We start from the raw sequence: 23,453 nt of genomic DNA, 5'->3' as shown, positions 1-23,453 counted from the left end.
TGTGAGGGTGGTGAGGCACTGGAACAGGTTGCCCAGAGAGGTTGTGGCTGGCCCATCCCTGGAAGTTTTCAAGGCCAGGTTGGATGGGGCTTTGAGCAATGTCATCTAGTGGAAGGTGTCCCTGCCCATGGCAGGGGGGTTGAAACAAGATGCTCTTTAAGGTTCCTTCCAACCCAAACCATGCTATGATTCTATGAATTCTGATCAAAACCTCACCCTACTCCGAGTTCTTCTGCTCTGATTTGTACTTCTTATTTCTCACTGAGATATTGACAGCGTAAATGATCTGTTAACTAGTGCATATTAGTATTTGCCATATCGACCTAAATGAGAGTATAGGGAATTGAGCTATGCTTTCCCTCTCAGTGACTGTTTTAATTATTTAGTATAGACAGTGAGAAAGGCGTGTAATTAATTACCAGGTGCACGCTATGATCACTTAGTTTTTGAAACCAGCCAAATGAAAAAACCTTATCCAATAAATTTGCTTTCCTATTCAGTACCACAGTCTGTGTTTGGATCCTTAATAGTGGAGCAGTGAAAGTAAACGCTGCATCTTGATTAATTAAAAAAGGAAAAGGAAAGTGCTTACACTATTTGCACTCCTAAAAAAGCTCTTCTAGTATAAAGTGTTTCTGTCACTTTTGTCATACATGGATTACAGGACCATAGCTTTCCTGGACTTCACCTGCCATGGTTAGGCAAATGTAGCATGCAAGCAGTCAGATTTTCTGAAAATATTGTTTGGTGTTCACTTTTGAGATTCTTCTAGTCATCCATAGAAAACTTCATTAATTGCCTCATTCATTTGGTACTTTAGTGCTTATGCTAGTGCTTATTCAGAACTTCCATGAAAGACTAGGTCTTACCTGAAATCAGAAACTAGATGCATTATACTCACCAGAGTGAGTAATACTAGGCTTGTTCCTATTCTATTTCACTTCTATTAAGATTTTCTGGGAGAGTATGTGGGAAAAGTCCTGCATGTATATTTATTATCTGTTAAAACTCCATGCACCACAGCTGAATTACCATGGCTTTGACCATGTACAGCTAAATCTCTTAGGAAAAGCAACACTGCCAAGTCTAAAATTTAGATAAGAAAGGAACGGGAAATTAGAATAAGCGAGTAGTAATAGCATACAATAGCTGGTTAAAATTATCACAGATCCAATCTCTTAATGAATTTATCTGCCTCTAAAACAGTATTTTTCTCAGAATAATATAACACGGGCAGGGAGAGCTTGTAACTTCCTTCCTGCAGTCCCAGCCAGGTACAGAGTGTGAATAAGTTGGAAGGGACACAGAAAAAGAGTAGCAACTAGCTGCTATTCTGGAAAGGTTGTTTTGTAGTAGAAGATTCTGCATTTATTCAGAAGAAAGATGATGCAGTGTTGGGCTACAGCTTTAGCTGGCTTATGTAGAAAGCAGGTAACAGATACTTCTAGGTCTTTTTTTTGCTGTCGTTTTAGGCTTCCTTAATCCCTTCATCCAACTTAGTTTCTTTTGTAGGAATACTCCCTGCTCAGATAATCATCATCTCTTCTGATCCAGCATCCCTGTTCCAGTTTTCTTCCATAAGCTCCCTGCTTTCCCCCCTCCCCTCGCTTTGGTCTGCTGCTCTATTTCCTCTTCCCCGTGAGCGTTTCCCTGTTTCTTTCTCTCCTGCAGTATCACCTTGGTGTATGATATTTTGAAGAACTCCTTTGAAAGTAGCCTTGCTCAGCTCAGTTCGGGAGTGAGTTTTAGTCGTGGTTTCTAGTTGTTACTCTCTGTGGCGGCTCTGATTTGGTGAGTGACATTTCATGAACGTGTCCTCGTTGTTACAGCAACCACTGGCAGACTTTCACCGGCGCAGCTAGCAGCAACAAGTTGTTTCTCAGTGTTTCCTTGCAGTACAAGTCCTGGTAGCTGTTTGTAGTGGAGTGACCAAAGGAGTTTCCTTTTGGACTCTTAAGGACTTATTACGGATTTCCTACTTCCATGATGTTATCTGTAGTTGGCTGGAACTACACCCAGTAACAAAGCCAGCAGCACTATATCGCTGTCTTGTTCTCTGGATCATTCAGAGATAAATCTGGGAGGTAATTTTGGGAACTTGCATTCTTAATAGCCTAAGCCTCTACTATAATCTGTATGAATAGGAAGCATGTGTTTATAAGGAAGTTAATGCAAAGGAAGGGTTGGAGTTGTCCCAAAATGCACAGCCAAATCACTCCACAGTTGACTCCTACTGTTATAACAGTTAAAGTGGTTTCTGCAACCCTGGGACTTAGTGGTGCTGTAGTTGCATTGTGACTCTAAACATACTGAATGCCAAAATCACTGGGCACTGGTTTGGCTGTGCATTTGCAGTGCTGGTTTTGTTCCCTGCTGTGGACTTACTTCCCTGCCAGCTTATCTTTTCTCCCCAACCTGGATGTTGCCACGTGCATATTGTCTTCCAGCAGCGGGAAAAGCACTTGAATTTTTCTCCTCTGTTAGAGATGCTCCTAATGCCCCAGGGAAGGTGCCAGAGCAGAGTTTCTACCTGTGCAGAGTCCTGGGATCCCAGGCAAGGCTTAGCCAAAGTTAAAGTCCCATAGACCAGGGAGGTCAGAAGGTGAGAGGGGAATCACTGGCCCCTGTAACTTCTGTCATGAGATTAAATATTTTGCATATATGACCCAGCGTCCTAGTTAGATTACCTGTAGTGAGGCAGGAGATACCTCTGCCTGTGGTACTTGGAAGCTTCACTTACCCCTGAGTAAAAGATTTCATAGTATTGTTGTATTAGGGGTATCATTGTTCTTGTTTTGAATCAGTAATTTGTAGCCTTTCAGTTTTTATTCCTTAAAGGAGAAAATAGCACTTTTGGGGGGTAATTTGATAACTCCTGAAATATTCCCAACATCTGTGATTTTAATATAAATACTGTTACTGACAGGACTGAAGCTTACCATATTGATACAGTTAGCTCAGTGAAGGAGTATGAGGTCAGGTTTGTGTCTCTTTAGGGTGGTTAGAAGTTTCCTGTACCCTTTCATGGCTTATAGACTTTCTTGGGGAATGACTCTCTGGGGCCCAACTGAAATTTTTCCACGGTTGGGCATTTATAAGAAATCTCCTTCTCTTTCTACTCCTGTCATTCATCATATGGGTTTCCTGATATATAAGCAGCTTCAGTTTCATGCTACAGCCTCCCCCTTTGACCTTGCCTCTCTACAACTTGACTGTGTATTTCCTTACACTGGAGAGAACATAGTAATCTTTGAGGTTTCTTGCCCCTCATTTGAATTTAGCTGGACTCGGTCAATGTGCCCAAAGGTTGCAAGGATACACAGATGCATCGTCCTTCCCCTCACACTGAGCACTGACGTGTAACTTTTGCTTCTATAGGAAGACACGCTAAAAAGGCAGCAGCTAATTATTATCAGCAGTAGATCCAGTGAGCTACATCTTGCTTTAAGAAAATAAATATTTTCTGCTCAGCCACAGACCCACCCCAGTCAACAGTCAGCATTGTCAGATATGAGGAACTTGTTTAGATTACTAAAAGAAAGCAAGGATTAAGGAGCAATCTCGTCACATAGTCATATATTTATAAGACTTTGCTCTAGGATCATCTGATTAACAGTTTTTGTCTTGGGTAAACTGGCAAGTCTGATGAAAATGTATCAATCATGTCAAAATAATGGTGTTTTTTATATGCATTTTGCAAAAATCACTCCTCACTGCTCCAAAGCTGTTGATTTTTTTATTTAAATCCATTTATAACTCATTCATATCTGTTGACAGTGGAACATCTACAGAATACAAAGTAATCAGCAACAGAAAGGTTTGCTGAGCAACTTCCAGCAAACTGCCTTGTGGTGGTGCGATAAGCAGAAGATGGGAGTGTCCGCAGTAGGTTGTTGTGGAATGTTTTTCATAATACATTTCAGCCAGGAAATAAAAAACAACACCTTTAGTCTGGTTTGGTTAGGGGGTTTGTTTCTTTTGTTTTTTATTTTTTTTAGCTCACTTAGTTAAACCAAGACTGGCATGATCTCTGTTCTAGGTTTATTTCAGCTAATAAAATGGCTGTTACATTGAATGCCTCAGGAAAGCTAATAAAAATGGCTAAACTGGCACTCTGTCAAAGGCACCATTGGCTGGTTTTGAAATGATCAAAGTAGCATCAGGCAAAGACAAGCAGTTACAATAATATCTCAAAGGTCTGTGAATTGATTCTGAAAGTCCAGAAGAGTCTGCTTTGATAATGTTGGTTATAACTGGTTAGAATATTCATTCATGAGTTTTTAAAAAAATCTCTTATGTGTTCAATGTTTGCTGTTTCACCTTTTGTTGTCATCAGTGTGCACTTAGAATATGCTCTATACTAGTTACATGTTGCTACTTGTTTATGTAGCTAGGTATTTCTAAGATGTCTTATCTCTTCACTTAAGATCTTATAATAAAAAAGATGTGACATGAGTTTGTTTCCTGAAGAAAATGTGAAATTTTTGAATACCTTATCGTTTCTTATTTGTATTGTATTCTTCACTTTCTCACCCGTGTAGCAACTGCTGACGTGGTAAACTGCATATGTACTAAATGCCTTTCATTTAATAATCACTAGTTAAATGTATTAGAAGTAGGTCAAGAGCTGAGATTTGAGCAGATGTGCAAACACTTCTTGATGTCAAATGTTCTTGACTCAAAAAGCTTATAATTGACAAGCAAAGGTTGAGATAAAGAAATGCACTTGAATCTTTTTCACTTTTCCATGGGAGAAAGATGGTGTAAAGATGTCAAGTCACTTATGACCACACAGTCCCCTCCTTTGTTGGAAATTGAATTTGGATCTACTTTTTCTTGAACAGAAACTTTTCTCGTTGTCTGGTTTATTTTAAATAAAAGCTGTGTTGCTGTACTTGAATGTGCAGTAGCAATGCTTATAAATACAGTTCATTGCTTTGCTGACATTCACTATGCTGCGCATTAATAATTCTCTTTTTCCACTCCTTTTTGCTACTTGGGCTTCATGCTGACATACTGCATGCAGCAGTGCTGGCTGCACATTTAAAGCCTCTTCCCCTCCTGGACACTGCTGACCTGGTGTGTAAACTGCCTGAGTGTCAGTGGATAGTCCTCCCTCAATATCATTCTGAATAAAGTCCTCTTCGCTTTCTTAACTGCCTTGCTGCCTAGGGGAGAAGGTTGCTCCCTATGTTCTCTTTCTCTGTAAAAATTTGCTGCTACAGTGGTATTATCAGCAAAGTTGTAGACAATTGCTTTAAATATAGTTTGACATTTCTGTTACACAGATTAACATCATTTGCCATGTGAAGATGCTACTTAAATTCATTCTTAAAGTGAGCTAGTACATGTCAGACCGCTACCATGCTGTTTATTTTCCCTGTTGTGCAGTGGAAGTGGCCCAAGAGCTGCTGCCAAGTAGAGGGGTATTCATTTTACTTCTGTAGGATTGGTTTCCCCCTGTTAACCTGCCTTGCTGCATTCTGTAAGAAACTGTCTTGTGTTCTCATTGCAACTTACTTCTTTCTGCTTTGTGTTCTTATTGCAACTTCTTTCTGCTCTTTCTTAAAGGGAAAATTATGTTGTTTCCTGAAGCCCTTAGGGTGGATATGGCCGTACGCTTCATGCTTACTTTGCTCTACAGAAGTATTAGAGTATTTTTTGTGACCAAGGTTATTGTCTGGCTGGCTGTAATTTGTATGATTTTAATCTGGTAGATTAAAAATCAGTAAAATATTTTTCTGGCTGAAGAGGATTGAAATCACCTTTTGGTGGTGCCTTGTCAAGGCAACATGGCATACAGCAAAGTTTTGCCTTCTAAGTATGTTGGTCTGTGTGGTACAGCACATAACATGCACACACACGCACGTAATTACAGTAAAAAAAATGTAGAAGTCTAGGAATTGGTGCATTTTGTTTTGTCACATGTTGCTGTTTTATTATGTGACTTAATGAAATGAATTTTAAAAAATAGCTTACAAACTTTATCAATATTTTTCCAAGACAAGAAACAGGTTTTGGAGTACTTTATTTCTGTACCACTGTAGTTTCTGATTTATTTGCATGCTTTGACTGGCAATTAAAATTTAGTTCAAAGGCTTGAGACCTTCATGTCCTGTGTTGCCCTGTAGGTTTACTATCTACTTGTTTGTAGATGAAGATTTTACTGAGGTAGAAGTGCTGGGAAAATTTGGTCACCTCATATAATGTGATAGAGCTATTGTTCTTGGTGTTTCAGGGAGGGTCATGAAACTTGAGTGTACTCGCATTTTTCAAATCGGACAATTTTTCTCACTTTCAGACAACGGGTATTCACTGGTAAGAAGAAGCTGAGCAAACACATAGCACGGTAGTCTAGAAAGGTATTTGTAGTCTTAGCTGATTTTTTAAAAATTATTTTGTGACAGAGGTGTGTCAAATACTATGTTTTCAGTCCCAAAGGGAATCATTCTTCCTGCTGTCACGAAGAATCTTCCTCTGTGCAGCACAATGGGGATAACAAAACTCATTTCAGTCTCAATTTAAGTTTAATTCCAAGGTAAAACTTGAAATGAGGTGGTAATGAACTTGAACTCACAGTTTTGATTATGTCCTGCATGCTTATACAAGCGCTCAGACACAGTACAGGTATTTTCCAGACATGGTTCTGTTCTGAGAGTGTTTGTCTCTTGAGCAGATTAAACACTGAAATTTTCTGCTTTGCTTGCTTTTACAGTTAATATAGTAAGAACATTTGGAATTCAGCTCTTAGGTTTGAATCAGACGTACCTAAATACACATCCGAAAGAAGAAAAGAGAATCGTTGTGACTATCGTGATGTGATAATTCTAAGAAATAATGAGTTAGTAAGACAAAGAGACTGATTCTCTGAAACAGAGAATGATCAAACCAATTAAAGCCATTTGGAAAGCAAAACTCACAGACGTGTTTCACAATCCCAGCTGTGCAGTCCAGTGGGTACTGTGGTGATAATAGCCACCGTCTCCCTCAAATTCTTTCAATTTGGACATGTATGTCTTTTCTAAAATACTGCTTTGTGCCCCATACATTTAATATACTCATTGACAAACAGCCTTTACCTGAAATAAAACTGGAATAGCTCTAGCAAAGTTAAAGGAACTACACCAACAAACTCTGGCTAGAAATTTGCCATCAGAGGTCTCTGGTGAGCCCTGTCCTGTGCCTCGCTCCAAGCAGCCGCAGCAGCCATATCGCAAGCACAGAAGGGAATGCAGATCTTTATGATGTTGTGATCAGTCCTTTCTGGCCGGTCTGTTCTCCACTAACAGTCCACACAATCAGTTAAACTGAAAAACATCCTTTCCTCATGCATTTGGCTTTTCTAGGCACAGATGAGATAACAAACCTTCCCAAATGTGTGATGTGGACTTCGCTGATCTCTATGATAATATATAACCAGATGGAATAATGAGCCCACACTGGGCTAGCAGAAGTGAAAATACCTTTTGCCAGACAGGACCAACACCTGCTATTATGGTGGGCTGCTTTATGCAAATGCTACCACTTTGTTATTACTGCATTATAAAATGCATTAAGCATCCCATTTCTTTTGTAAATGAAGCAATGTATTACCTCAATAGCTACTTTTGAAGCTATCTGCAACTTAAAACACAGATGTTAAAACTAATGGAACTAAATGAACCCCCTCTGAATTGTAATCCTTGAATAGACAAGTGGTTTTAGTAGGGGCTTTTTAATTATAAAGTTTATTAAATGAAATACATATTACAATGGAGAGGAAAAAAGTCAAATGATCTTTTATGGCAAAAATAAAAACTTTAAACTTCCTATCCATACTCCATTGGGTATGGAATGCCAAAAGAGAAATAAAAAGACGTTTAATCTTCTGCAAAGCTTAATGTTCTGTACCACATTGTAACATAGCCCAAACCAGACAATTGCTTGCTCATAAATCTTTTCTTTTTCTTCACATTAAAGAGAAAAATCAAGACTGTCCTTTAAAAATAGTCTGTAGTCAAGTGAGCTTGAAAGTTTATGTTGTTAGCCATCATGTTCGACCATATTTATGGTGCTGGAAAGAAAATCTGAGGCTTGTGTGGTTCATTTTGTAAGTGATGCAGTGGTAGCGCAAGTATGGGCTGGAGATCATAAAGCTCTGTAAAGATGGAGGGGAAAAAACCACTGGGCAATTAACCATTGGAGAATTTTTTCCCAAAGCCCATTGAATTCAGTGCAACGCTCGTAATCAAGCTGTTTCTATCAGAAAACTTTAGATACCTATTGTATGAATGTCTAGGTTAAGAATTCATGTTCCCAGTACACACCTTGGAGGATGGTTAACTACCTGATTTAGGGGCTCTGAATCATCCTGTGGATGTTCTGTAGATGTATGGCAAGTCCAAGGTGTTAAATATGGCACTAAAGACTTGCCGCTCCGGGTTAGGGAGTACACGATGTTGCCTTCTGAAGGATTTGGATCAGATCTTGGAAGTGTATTTTGCACTTATCCTAGTAAACAACTGAAGGTAAGATAAAGGTAGGAGGGCAAAACTTGGCATGGGGGAGACTTTGCTGGCATCAGCACACTATCCGCTGTGTTTTAAACATAAATTTGTCACTAGACACCAATTTATTTATTACCGTGGGGTCAGGGAAGCCAGAAGTTCTTTTAAAAAAAAAAACCAAGGTAAAAAGTTAAAAGTGCACTGTTAAATTGCTGTTTAAACTTCAGCTGCTACAATATTTGGGCTGCTTCCTTTGTTTATCTGCTTAGTTCCTAGATAAAATAACTACTTCATGCTTTCATATTTTGGGGGTAAAAGTTCACTTTTGTTAGTTTCCTTGTTTATATAGAGACCAGTAGCTATTAAGCAATGTACTTAAAGTGCCATTGTCCTAAATTGTTGTTTATATGTATTATTATATATAAACTTTTTAATTTGATAGCTCTTTTGGACACAAAGTTACTTTAGCTTACATAATTTTGGGAATGCTATGAATTCTGCAAATATGTAGCTATTTTAAGTAGATAGGCGTGTAGAAGTTGTTTTTTCAAAACCTTTTTCAGTGCTTCAGTAAATATTGTTCTAATTTTCCTACCATTTTGATCTGATGTAATTTTTTTCTTTTAAAGGACCTTATTTATAGCTGGTATTCCTTAGTAAAAATATGCATCTAATCATTCAAATGACTGGGAGGGAGAAGAAGCTTTCTAAATAAAGTATCTCTTCTTTAGGGAAGCAAATGCTTGGTAGATAACTCTTTCCTTGCTCTCAGGTTATCGGTTACTACTTTAGTTGTTAATTACTCTGAACTCAAAAGAACATTATTGGGCCAATGTAAGACTGTCATTTTTCCACTGGAATTTCCATTAGCTGGGAGTAATTCCAGCTTAGGATGGATTATCATGTTTTAAATTTCTACAGTGTTCTGCATGTATTTCATTACTATGTACCGTACTTGGGAAAATGTCATTTATTATTTCATGCACCAAAATATTCTTTCTGCATTTATGTATGTACTTGTCTGACAAGTGCAATTGCTGGCCTGCACTCACATGCCTTTAGCTTTGTTTGAATCTCCTACCTGCTTCATTAAGTATTCATGCAAAGAGCAAAAGTGAACAAAAATAGTCTAGAGCATTTCTGCTACTTGTTTGCTTAAAAAGGTGTAAGAGAATAGAAAGGATATTATGAACCTAGTGGTATGTAAATAGTGCACAAGCCAACTCTGCCCCCTGTGTATATTAATGAGATATAACAAGACGCCTGTAGCTTGGCAGTGATAAAGTTTAAAAATCACTTTTGCTGTTTAATTGCAGCTTTTTTGTTTTATCGATTTTATTTAAGCTGTCAGTAGCAGCACATTAATAGCACATTACAGAATTTACTTTTAACTAACACAGAATTAAATACTAATAAAATGAGACAAGCATGATTCCAGCATCCTTTCCATGTGTAGGCTGGGCTCCGGTGAGGTGATGTGAAGCCGATTTAGTTTTTAGTAAAGGTTAATTCAGAGTAAAACTATGAGAATGGTTGAGAACTTTTAAAAAAGAACATTGCGTATCTGTCCTGATATATATTTGTGTTCATGGCAGAGGACAATTTAAGCCCTTTAAAAGCCATGGTCTTTGCTGTGTTCTTACCAGTGTGGTAAATGTATGCCAAAAAGGGAAATTGTTTAGTTACTGGAAGCCTGTAAGCGCTGTCCAACAGCCACAGAAATGCAATCTTAACCAAAAGACAAGGAGAGTAGCAGCCCGCTCAGGCTAGAGTAGGTGGCTGCATTTTTTTCATAGTTCATTGGCCATGAGCAAGTGCTAGAGAGGACTGTGAATGCTGACACATCTCACCGAGCAGAAAGGCAGTATCATTCCCAGTGAGGTTAATGTGGGATATGTTACAAGATAATTGAAGGGCATTAGCGCTTATTAGAAATTAAAAGGGAAGCAGAATTCTTTAAGGCCTGCCATCGTAATGGGCATTTTGGGGAGGATGAAGTGTTTCTAATTAACAACCTATGTGCTTTTTGGCGGCACTGCAGATTTTTCTGTTTGACCACCTGGCCTCTGGCTCACAGTTACTCAAGCCAAACAGTTTAAGCATGTGAATAAGTGTTACTGTTTTCCGTAGTGTTTAAAGGAAAACATGACCAGAAACGTGAGCAATACCAGGATTAATGTCTCTCAGGTTTGACTGGGTTGAGAACTGCATTCTTATAAAGAGAGTGTAAAATAGGAGGTGCTGAAATTGCCCCCAGCACAATCTCATTCAGCGCTGTGTTCCAGGGACACTAAAGTTATTTCAGAAGACAGTTGTTTTCTGGAAAATTGGTGCAGTGTTTATCTAAAATGGGAGCACCATGAGATGATGTCTTACTGAAATGTTTCTTAAACTGTTTTCCTTTCAGCATGCAATATAACCAGCATACATAACAGTAGAAAAACACACTGTAGACAGAGATAACTCTCCACTGTCTCAGTGAGGGAAGATTTATACCCTCCTGCTACCTTCTGTGTCCCATCCTGGGGAAGAAAGGAAGGAAATACTCAAACATTGCTACTGGCTTGCTGCTTTTTCATAAGAAAATAATAATAGATTATAGGTGGGTAAGTTTTCCTCAAAATCTTCCACAAAATGTTTCCAATTTCATGTTACATGTTTTGGAATTTTCATAGCAAAACACCCTCTTTTCCCCAGTCGTAAGCATGTTTTAAAATAGTTGTACATTCTGCTTAGTTGTAAGTGATGGCAATTACCACCATTAGTGGAAAGCCCCACTGCTGTATTGTTTTGCACTTCCACATGCAGCTTGCTGCAGATGTGCTTGGGGTCATTCATTCTTAAAATATTTCTATCCCAGAGACTCCAAAGTTGCAGGAATTGGTGGATTTCTGTAGTTTTTTGCAAGCTGCAGTTCCCAAGACGTTGTAGTGATAACTCTGGTGAGAATGTTTCCTTACTACTGGTTGTGTGTTTGACAGAATACAGTCTGCGATACAGGAAAAAAAAAAAAATAGTATGTATCTGATAGTTTAATCCAGGTCAAGAAGTACACTGGCATTTTCTTCCATCTGTCAGTGACTTACCTCATCATTAAGTGATACTGCCAGTGTAGTGAACTCTTCTTTTTCTGTTCAGGGAGTCCTGTATGTAGTTCATAGAGCATATCCTGAGAGCTGCATCTTCGATCTTTGGCAAACTGTGAATTACTGTGACTGCAGTGAACCAAACCATGTCCTTCATTTCTTTGTAACAGTAAGGAAAATGTAGCATTATTATAGAGAGGAAGATATTTGCCCTTGTATTGTAATTTGTTTGTTTACTCCTTGCTGCTAGCAAAGGCTTAGGGATGCAGGAGGTAAATACCCTGCTTATCGAGTCTATAGTTATCTCAAATCTTCAAAAGATTATTTTTTCTGGAAATTGTAGGAGCAAAACTGTATGGGTTTCCATTTATTCACTCTCCCCATTGGTGCAGTGCTATTTTTGCTTAAAAAATGATGGTCTACGCTAATATTCACTTTTTGAGATATGATGAAGGGAGCTGGAAGACTATGTCTGAAACTTACTGAGAAAGCTGCAGCAGCATTTGACATAATTTCCTTACAAACCTGAGCAGTGACATCAAAGAGAAAAAGCTTGTAAAATATACAAATACATTGTTTAAAAGATTTCAGCTTCAATCTTCCTCCTTGGTACTTGGGAAGAAAAGTATTTCCTTCTGAGAACAGGCTCCAAAAAACTTTGGCTGTTTTCTAAATTGATGCTAAAACAAAACAAGAGGCAACAGTCACATCCATTCTCTTAATTTCCCATAGAAAGGGTTTGTTCTTCAAACTCTCTATGTATTACCCATTAACAGAAAGGACAACAAATGCTTTCAAGGCACTTCATGAGAATTTAATCATAGAATCATTTAGGTTGGAAAAGACCTTTAAGATCATCGAGTCCAACCGTTCAGCCCAGCCCTGTCATTTGCTCTGAAGGAAGTGGGTGGAAAACTTACTGCATTTGGGGTTCAAGTAGGATGTTGCTTGCATTTTTAAAACTCTTAGTTATGACTAAAATCAACCCGCTCAAGAAAAGAGAATAGGACTGTTGGGGTGCAATCTCCAAATGGCTACAGTCTGCACCCCAGCCTCTGCATTTTTGGGTAGGTCATTTTGGTTAACCACCTACCTAGCTTTCTTTGCTGCATTTAGTGCTCCTGGTACCAGCACTTGTGCACCAGCTGAAACCAGCTTTTGGTGCATTTTTCACGATCGAGGAATCTACATGTGCACTAACTCCCCTTGCATAAATACACCCACCTACCGTGCGTGGTACTAGTGCTCAAAGAACGGCTGGGATCAGAACAGATCAGATCTCAAACTGTTAATTTGTTTTAAAAAAAACAGTATCAGTATATAGGTTGAATGTAATTAATGAACTGGCATTATTTACTTGAAATGGTAGAATAGTTTTCAGATCCTTCCTGTGATTTATTTTGTGACTCACACATTGGTTAATCCCATGAAGTGATTATGTGAATTGGTGTCATTAATCAGAAGCAGTCACATTCCTCCTTTTGTGTATCTCAAACTGAAGTTGCAGGTATAAAAGGCTAAGTTACAATATTCAAATTTATACTTACTGCTTTTCAACACCCTCCTCACATAAATTGACCTGAATTACAAATGCAACATAGATTAAGTGATCCTCTGTTTACACCAACAGTTCTCTCTGACCTTAATTTTGTCATCCTACCCATAGATTTGAACATCTAGAAATTAATGTGAGTTTTTAAGCATCATTCTTCATGCATGACTGTTTAGCTGTACAGCAAGCCTTTTCTGCCTCTTAAATCAGCTTTGCCACTTGTCCTCACTGTGGGGAAAAAAAGGCTAAAAAAAAATCTTTGCCAAAAGAAAAGGGATGATTCATGAAGATTTTTCATGGTCAACAGAAAGTATTTAAAACCTGATTAGACATATGAAAGAGAGAATTTATCATGCGTTTATGTTTCACTGTGCTATGTGAGCTAAATGTATAATCACATTCTCGGTAAAAATCCTTTGCTATGACAGAAACAGACTGGAAATAAGTGTGACTCATGAGCCAATTATACTAGTGCCGTAACCTTATGGAAGGGAAATGTCTTGTGTGTTCAGAATTTACCTGAAGGATGTAGTTGTCATCATTTCACACATGCTCAGATCACTAAGAAACCTGCGATTTGGCTTATGGGTTGGCTGTGGTTTTTTGTTTGGTTTTTTTCCTGCATGAATACATAGATCACATTTGCTTTAATATTGGTTGCACGTTGGATTGAATTTCAAACTTTGCAAGAGAAGTTTGTCAGGAAAGATTTTGCAATTTTGTCCTGAGAATTTCCCATATATGTAATCCTAATACTTTATAGAAGAGTGTCCAGGAAGATTATTAGAATCCTATTTTTTTGATAAAAAGAGAAACCTTTGTAGAATTGATGTGTAATACTGCACAGCAGCATTGGTAAATAGCAGAATGAAATAGCAAATCCTTTGCTTGGAGTATAATAGAGGTGAAAATCATGTTTCAAAAACGCCTCGGCTGTCTTGACAGGTAAAGAAGAATCTCTCCTGCAAACCCATCACTTTTCAGTTCTGAAGCTAATCTCTCACACAGTTACCAGAATGACTTTGCAGGACTTGAAGCCTCTGCCCATACTTGTAGATTAGAAACCACTGGGGAATGTTTCTGGGACATGTTCTCAGGGATTTTATACAGTGAAATTATTAAATGTTTCCTGGCACAATTTTGGCTGATTTTAGCACTCTCCTAGGTGACTCCTGGGCAGTTTGGGAGTTGGCACAACCAAGGGACTGTTCCCACGTGGCGGCCTCTGGTCTGCAGTCTCTTTTGGCAGATGAGGGGCCATAGGCACATAATATGAACTTGGTTTTGCTGTTCAGCCTCAGCGGTGGGGAACTGCTGAGGGTGCGCTTAAACTGCTAATGTAGGTGTCTTAAATGCAGCAGGGAGGAAAATGGTTGTGATTCTAACTGGAATGTTTTGTTTATTTTTATTATATTTTCGCTGTATGGATTTTGTCAGTGTTACTGTTTTACCACATAGTTACTCTTTAATGTTGGGGGAAAAAACATTCTTGCGGGTGTTCTGTCTCAGTCACAAAGGAAAATACCAATTCTTTTGCAATCAGCAGAGATTTCTGAAGTACTGGGATTAACTCTAATGGAGATGTATATTACCAAATAGCATATGTTTTGTGCATATTAGATATAAAGCTTGAAGCTGCCCTTTCATCTGTTCTTCAAAGTTAATGGTACGTTAAAAGTAAACAAGGACAAACAGTAGGGGTTTTGCTTTTTGGCAAGCCAATGTTGGGACGGAATGAACCGAACTGGAAATCTTTCTGGTTTTCAGATCTGTTTGAAATGCTGCATAAACGAGCTAAAAGTGTTTACCCTAGCATTTAATATTTCAGCATTTTCTTTTTGACTTTCTCTGATGTAGGCCCATATTGAAACAAAAATTGCATTCATAAACAAGAAGTCAAAATATTTCTCTTAGACCTTCCGCCTTCTTGGGCTGAAACTGTCAGGTACAGTCTGATGTCATGAATAGGTCTCTCAGTTAACCTGTACTGTATTTTCAGGAAATTTATTATATGCCAAACAATAATCGAGCTCTAGCTATATTCTCTAATTTTGGTAAATAACAAAATACCTCACTCGGGAACTAATTTTGTTGTTGTTAAACTGTAATCATGTGAACAAACAAATGGTGTTCTGATGTTTTATCATTGCACACTAGTAAACAATAGATAAGCATGTGCTTTTGTGCCTTTTTTTTTTTTAAGTATGGATATTTTCCTAAATTCTATCTCAGAATTAACTTAATGTCTTCCTCTTAATCTAGAGAGGACATACGATCAGATAATAAATTGTGAATACCTGGTTCAATCTGTAAGACTCCACGTCTTTCATGAAGGGTGCTGCAGAGCAGGACTGCAGGGAGATGTTTCCATAGTGCAAAGCAGGAGCGAGTTGTGCAGGTTTATTGCCTGCAGGTATGGGGTGTGCCTCTCTTTCACTTGCCCCAGGAAATTAAAAAAACAGCTAAGCTGATAAAACTTGGTGGGGAATTTGGACATTTATAATTAGTTTGACTTTAATGAGAACATGTACACGGCAGAGGGAAAGAGAGCAACTGTGTAAATTGAATTTTGCCTTCACTATTCCTTCCAATGAATCTGTGTCTATCGATGTGATCCCACAAAACAATAGGGTTTTCCAGGATGTGGTTGTGTGCACAGAAACCAAATGTCTCCTTCCCTCTTATTAAGGAAGACTACTGCAAGACAGTGTGTTGATTAATCTGGTGCTCTTTACTGAACCATTATGGCCTGTCCGTAATGGTGTTTAAGATCCATACTGTTGACCATAGCTGAGCCTCCAGCACCCTGCTATTCCTGGTCAGCTCCTCAAAATGGAATCTTTTTCTCTGGACAGACCGAGAACCCATAGTAACAATGCCGTAGTTTTGAGGGCAAAAAACTGAATTACTGTATATTAGCTGCTTTTCAAGATCCAGGTGTCTTGTCATGACTATGTCATGAATCTGCTGCTTGGTCAAACTCAGTGGACAAGCCTCATGTTATATCGTGTGCTCTCCTTTTTACTTAATAACGGCATTAGAAAAGTGATGTGTTATAACCAAACAAGGGAGGGAAGAAAGGAGAAGGGAAATAGAGGATGCTGGCAAAAGCAAAAAGAATAGGCAAAAAAAGTTGCAGTACAAAAGGTAAAACAAAATGAAGGGGTGTTAGTGTGACAATTTGATAAACTTCTTAGATTGTTTGTATTGTTGGTGTATGTTTAAATAGCAGCTGTCTCCAAATCACTGACTGAATTCATCAGTACTCTTAGATCTGAGACTACTTGTCGATTTCAGTAATGCCAGTTGTTTGTTTTGAACCAGAGTAGAGATTATAGGACCACGTAGGCAGCAAAAATTGATTTCTAGCATCTTTTACTTTCTTTAATACCATCTAGATTTGAGGAAAAATTTGTCGGTTGACAGCAATATGCATCAGACAAATAATTATTGTAAAGATCATTGATATAGAAAATGTCTCTGATAGTTCCCTTCCTGTATCTTCCATTTTGAAACAACACAGAAATATTTTTTATTTTTTACAAATTTTTGGAGGTTTTATTGTATGAACTTTATCTTTCAACATAAAGGGTTGTTGCCTAGTATTCCTTTGTATGCTTTATCTCAGTTCTGCTCTGATTCAGTAATCTTCCAGACCTAGGGTGAGTTCTGTTTATTTCCTTCCGAATCACGTTTTGTTCTTCTAGATGTTGTAGTGCAGCATCTTCATCATGGCCAGGAGATGTTCACCAGGATCCCATCCTTCCCCTTTGAAAAAGTTAAGGCTGCCTTCTAGAACTGTAGTGCTGCATGTTGAAACAGTTGATTTTTCTCTGAAGCATTTCAGTGAATCACAGTAACATGTATAATGGAGAAATTAAGCTGCTTTCACTTCACAAACTTTTTTTTTTTTTTTTTTTAAGGCAAGCAGACAGTATTCTGTTATAAATCTTTGAGAGGGCTGAAAACACTCTTTAGAGAAGCTGCTTCTTAAAAGTTCTGGATTGTGATAGTCTTAAATAAAAAGAGCAGGTAAGTAAGCAAAACTGTAAGGTCGAGAACTGTTAGCAATCCCTTCTATTTGAAGAAACGTCTGGGCTGCTGTTGTTGGATGGGATTAAAGAGAAGCATCTCATTTTTGCCATTTTTCTGTGTCAGCACTGGAGTTTGACAAGAAAAACCTAGCAGGCCCAGAAACTGCTTGCTTGAGTCTGTCTGCAAAAGAGGAAAATTCCCCCAAAGTATGCATGCTGTAAGACATGAATTCAGACTGAAGTCACTGCTAGCATGCGGGATCCTTGGGTTGATAGAAAGCTGCCTATCTATTCTACCTGAAGCACTGCTTTAGGACAATTTAGCATTTCCAGTATCATTAATAGCTGGAGCTGGAAAAGTTCTAACAAGAGAAGCATATATCCCAAAGTGTTAAAATGTGTCTCCTCCAAAAACCTTGCACAGGGGATGTCAGTGTGACTGATAATCAAAAGCCAGAGTGTGCCCTCATATGTGGGCCTGACTTTATAAGGACTCTTGAGAGGCTTCTTTTTTCCTCACACCATTTTCGTTGTCTCTGCTCCACTGCTTAGAGGTTCAAACAATTTATCCTCTGAGTTTAAAAACAACAGAAAATACCTGCTGTTCTGCCTTTGTCTCATTTGATAGGCATGCAGCATTATCCCAATAGGAGTTTAAGATGATAAAACACCAAGTGAGATAGAAGACAGACTGAAATGGTTATATCATCGTTAAACTTACAGCACCCTTGGCTGTTATGATGTATTTGTGCTATGTCGTAAGCCTCAAATGAACAATTTGAAAGTAAATGAATAAAAATAGTTTTATAGGTTAGAGAGGTGTTCGTGACCCAGACGTTATGGATTTAGAAGCTTTCACTATTCATTTTTAAAATGTGTGTGTGAAATAAAAACTTGCTGGGTATTTTGAGAGTTGTCTTCTTTCCCTTCCATGTGAGTTCAGAGCTGTTAGAGTATGGTTTGTGATGGAGAGAACGTCCAAAACTATGGCTATACCTTCACACCATAATAGGGTCAGATATCACACTGTTCTGGTTGTGCTGAGTGTCAGTCAGAAGCCAAATAAATCCAGCTGACATGGCACCAGCTGGATTCATGCTGTTTGCAATAAAACTTCTACAGGTTTTGATGAGCCAGGGGAAGCAGTGCTGTCACGCTGCTGACAGCTGGGTGTAAGGCCTCGCTTTGTTTAACTAGATACATTAGTCACTGCGGAGAACACTTTAAGATGTGTTAGAAGACATTGTCACTGCAGTGCATTGAAAAGTATTAGCAGAGCTTAGCAAGGCATCTGACCGTGATCAAATATTCCTCTTAAATTAAAAGCATGTTTAGGTATTCCACTCAGCCTGTTCTTAGGTAGCTAATGATGGAGTTGGATCCTCTTGCTCTGTTTTGAGGATGTCTTACTGAATCATGCATAGAATGATGTGACTAATTTGTGGAACATAAGTCCCTGTGCATCAGCTGTTCACTGTGGTTTTCCTGGGGGAAAGATAGGACTTTTTATGTTGAAAGGCACTGATCATTCTTTTCAGCATATCAAAGAACAAATGTACTGTAGGCTTTTTTATTGAAAAAAAATAATAGAACAAATGGCTTTTATCTGTATTTCCATCGTTACATCTGCATAAATCTCATTGATGCTAATGGGACTTGTAGCATCATAGATAAGACAGTCACGCTCTCTGTCAATGAGATATGGAGCAAAACAGAACAAGGCACACCACAGAAGTAGGAGGGTTCATCCCCGTAGGGACAACCTGCAAGCGTGTAACTCGGCCTGCTTAGAATAAACTGTTGGCATGCAAAGATAAGGCTCTCCAGAATGAAGTTCCTAACAGTGGCTAATGCACTGGCTGTGCAAACTTGCTGAACAGTGAACTTTCTTGCTGCCTAGATGGATCTTTTCAGGGAAAAAAGAGTTTGGTCTCGATATCCTCCCTTCCATTTTCACACATGTGAAGTCTGTGATGGAAGACACCCAGAGGGACAGTCCAAAGGCACCTGGGCTCTGTGACTGGGAGGGAATAGATGGGACTATGAGGGTTGAGCTAGAGCTCTCAATTTTGGGCATAATAGGGGTAAGCTGAAACCAGCAGGCTCACCTCAAGGAGCAGAAAAGGAGTGAGGGGTCAGTGCAAAAGGGTCAAAGAGGTAGACTTGTGGGATCCTGTAGATCCTGTAGAGATTTAGATAGGAAAAGGAAAAACAGCAAGCAGCACGTTTTTAAAAGTATGTAGAAATACATGATAAAGGAGAAAATTAACAGAGCAATACAGTTAGTCCTCACAACTGATCACAAATGATAACGTTATCACTGTGAGCAGAAGAGGAAGGAAGTTCTGGGGGTGGACGCTAGGACCAAGGCGTTAACCAGAGTGGTCTGATACAGAACACAGAATTATTTATTTCAGTGCAAGCCACGGTGTTGACAAAGTCAGCATAGCATACAGTTAGCTTCATTCCTTGACAGTTTCTGAGAGGATTTCGTCTAAAATACTGTTTGAGTTCTGTCCAGGTTCTATTCACAGACACTTGAAAACTGTAGACCAAAAGCAGCAGACGTGCTGGCAGCAGTAATTGCTTTGACCTAGATTCAAATATTAGGGATTTTATTTTTTATCTTTTATTTTGCTATTTAAGATAGTATGGTTTGTCCTCTTTATTAGTGTAACGTACAGATTGAATGTTCAAAGCAAAGAAAGAAATTAAGAACTTATGATGGAAGGCCTCTTTAAAAGGTAAGTTGTGCAAGGAATGGTTTTGATCAGCCCCTTTCCTAGGATCCCACCTGTAAATGAAGTTCTTGCACCTTTCGCTATACAAGCTCAAGAAACTCAACATTGCCTTTTAACACATTAGCCAGAAAGGCAGCCTTTCTGTAAGATGACGTGACTGCTGCTGTCTTTGATGTACCCTTCTCATTTTACCTGGGGTTGTGTAATACTACTTTTACTGTCCTACAGCCTCTTTATGGTCTGCCAGCTTTTTCTTTTTTGAAAAAACAGCATACTTGGGACATGTGCTTCTGAAAAAGCACTGTGTTGTAATCTGATATATTTGGATATTCTTAAGTCCACAGAGAAAAATGGTGAGTTATCTTTTCATCCCAGAATATTCATAGTAAATAGAAAAATAAATATCTTAGCAGTCCTTTCTGCCCAAAGGAAGTCCATAAGCAGGACTCCTGAGTGTATGCAAATAAAGTTAAGTTCAGAGGGACTGAAGAGGTATAGTTGAAGTATGCATAATTCTACTTGTAGAGAAGCTACCAAGACTACAATGGAAAAGATTGGCAGTGATTTGAAAGTATCCCTGCTGCTCTGGTAGGAAAGTGACGGTGCAACTTGCGGTGATTCAGTAGAACTTCACAGTAAGCAGGTTAGTTTCTAGCTGAGTTGACTGAACAAGGTCCAGGTAATTTTCTTACAGGAATGTAGGTGTGAGGCTTTAAATAAAAAGAACTGCTGTTGACTTCAAAACTGAGTCACCAGCACTTAATGAAATTTTGAAGAAGTCAATTTACCATCGTTTAAAACTACTATAGAATAGTTGTTAATTCTTTCAAAAAGAGCATATGCCCTTTCTGTTTCTGCCCATATTATTTCCTAATACATAGTGAGGCAGGACTGAAAGGCCTGCAAACACCATGGAGACACTATTTTGTCAGTGTTGCATTGTGACATATTCGTGATCTTTTTTCTTTGCTTCCTTAATTTTTTTTTAACTTCCTTATTTCATTTCCGTTCGGTGTGTGTGTTCATTTTAGTGATAGTATAGTTCATCTCATAAGTTATTTAATGTTAACTTCTAAATACTACTCCGAGGCACCTAGCAGGCTTAACAACATATTAGCCACCTAGTCGTTGTGCTTCCCATGTCAGACGTAGAACACAATAAATATATTGGAAGTATTTAGCATAAATCTATTTCATCGAAATGGCTATATAGTTTCACTTTGTCAAAATACCTACCTGTTGGCTTTCTTTGCTGTTTAAATGCTGTTCTATTTGTTCCTAACTTCCCCTGTTTAACAGCAGACAAACCCAGGGAGCACTGAATGAATCGGATGATCCCGAAACAGGCTGTCTAACTGATAACAAGCCAACTTCTCGACACTTCTATCCTGTCGCCTTGCTGCTTGTCAGCTCACACTTGCTGGTTGTGTGGCTTATTTTAAGTCTTGCTTTGCTATTAGCCAAATATCAATAAACTTCACTTGTGTTCCTTTCTTTTCTACAAACAGCAACAAATTAACTTTAGAAAAAAGGAATTATGCTGTAATATTTCTACAATCTCAGACCCCAAGGATTCATCTTTAAGATAAAAATGTCTGAAATGTACTATGTTTTCGTTATTCTTTTTCTGAACTCTAAGAAGTATACTATGCATTGAGTGAATTGATTTGCTCTTTCTGTTCATGGTAAAGCTTTCCCACTGTAATTAGCTCAAAGAAAGCCCACTTACAATGCTGTCACTGTATACAAGAAGATGTGGAATCCTGAATGCTTGAACCCCTCTTTCCAGAGTAATTAGTCTGAAAAAAAAAAAAAATTAAAAATGAATTTGCACAACACAAACTAACCCCTAGACAAATATTACAGGGCGGTGGTTTGTGAGACTTAACTTTCATTGTGGTATTTTCATTGTTACTAGCTGATGGGATCTTTTTTTGTTTAACAAATGGTTATTACTTTGCTACAACTAACCCTTTTCTGTCAAGTAACTGAATAGAATAGAGTAAGTTCTGTTTTGTAATGAAATTAACCTGTTTGTAATTGTTGCTTTAGTTGCTTTTGCTTTCAAGACACTTTTATATTCTTTTTAACAAAGTCCTGTTTATGTCTTGATGCACCACTTTGGCACTTGTGACTTTTGTACTGTATGTGAACAAACATCCTTCCTTTATAAAGCAGAGAGTTGGATCAGGCTGTTTGAAAAGCCATTCTCTCTTTTTTTTTCATTGCAAAGCCGAACATATGAGAAATGAAGCAGAGATGAAACTTTCCTTCACAAATCTCTAGGGCCAGACTTAATAAAATGCCTTATTCCTATAATACGCATTTTTAGGGCAACGTGTACTCTCACGTATATAGCAAACAATTTGAAAAATTATGAGAAGGTTTAAAAGGCAAATATATTTCTGGAATTAGAACAAAATGTATCATTAAAGTGTTTAAATTTTTTTTACTAAACTTTAAACCTCAAGGGCAAATATATTGGGGGGGGGGGGGGGGGAGAAATCTTATCACCTATTTCTGAGGGCAATAACTGTACTGGGCCTGGCCTTGGATTTAATCTTGTAAGATGTATCATCACTTGTGGAAAACAAAAATGTAGAATTGAATCTTTGTTATTTTTACTTCAACTGTTGCTGAAACTCTGCAATGAACAAATAAAGCATATTTATTTATTCTGTGTTTCATGAAGTTGTACTTTTTCCCCCTTTCACTAGAGAAGGATGCCGCATAGAGAATGTACTGAAGAATGTCAAATGCAGAAAGTATGCATTCAACATGATACAGCTGATGGCTTTCCCAAAGTACTACAGACCTCCAGAAGGGACATATGGAAAAGCTGACACCTAAGTTTAACAAAAGCGTAATCAGGAACATACATCACGCTAATTAGTGAATATAAAAAATCGTTGTTTTTTATATTGGGAATGTGTAACCAGTTGAGGTGTTATTTTTATCAGGTTTTATCATTTTACATTAAAATGACTCCAGTTAGCAGTTATGAAATAAAATATCATGAAAAAGCAATGGACTGAATATTCTCAAAACCAAATATATTCAACTTTTCTTTGTGAAGCTGAAGCTTAGTATGACTCATAAGCCAGCTGGAATTAGTTTTTTGGGTCGCTTGATTGAAGATTAAAAAGGGAGATGTCATTTGCTATAGGAACTGAGGTTAGCAATCTGGAAGGTAGCACTCTGACTCTGAACCAAAACCTGAGATTTGATTTAAGGGGTCTTTTACTGCTGGAAATAGTGTTTTCTGGAACGAGCATAGCACTGAGGTCTTGATCACTAATGATTAAATCCTTTACAGAAGTGTTTATGAAAGATGCTAATGTTAATACCTGGGCTAATATAATTTTGATAATTACATTTAGCTTCTTTACATAAGTATGGTAACTTCATAATATGTTTTTAGTAATTACAGCCTGTAATTTCAGTAATTCCATTCTGATACCTTGCAGTTCATTTGGATGTATCATTTTTGGCTTTCTGTACCACAGCCATATACCACTTATTTCACTTTCACATAAATCATGTTGAAATCAGGG

At 38.1% G+C, this 23,453-nt stretch overlaps 1 protein-coding gene across 1 annotated transcript in view; it reads left to right on the top strand.

The window, feature by feature from the left end:
• INPP4B (inositol polyphosphate-4-phosphatase, type II, 105kDa) overlaps positions 1–22,749 on the top strand; it is a 297,867-nt gene extending 275,118 nt beyond the window's left edge. Inside the window, exon 26 of the mRNA XM_010566942.1 lies at positions 22,617–22,749. Within this exon, the coding sequence (XP_010565244.1) occupies positions 22,617–22,749 (133 nt within the window). The remainder of the gene's footprint in view (positions 1–22,616) is intronic.
• The last annotated feature ends 704 nt before the right edge of the window (positions 22,750–23,453 follow it).

The sequence above is a fragment of the Haliaeetus leucocephalus genome, unplaced genomic scaffold, assembly GCF_000737465.1.
Source record: "Haliaeetus leucocephalus isolate CR32 unplaced genomic scaffold, Haliaeetus_leucocephalus-4.0 Scaffold220, whole genome shotgun sequence".
In the NCBI taxonomy this organism is placed as follows: Eukaryota; Metazoa; Chordata; class Aves; order Accipitriformes; family Accipitridae; genus Haliaeetus; species Haliaeetus leucocephalus.
The sequence above is the reverse complement of the archived record's forward strand: the minus strand, read 5'-3'. Positions and strand labels throughout refer to the sequence as shown.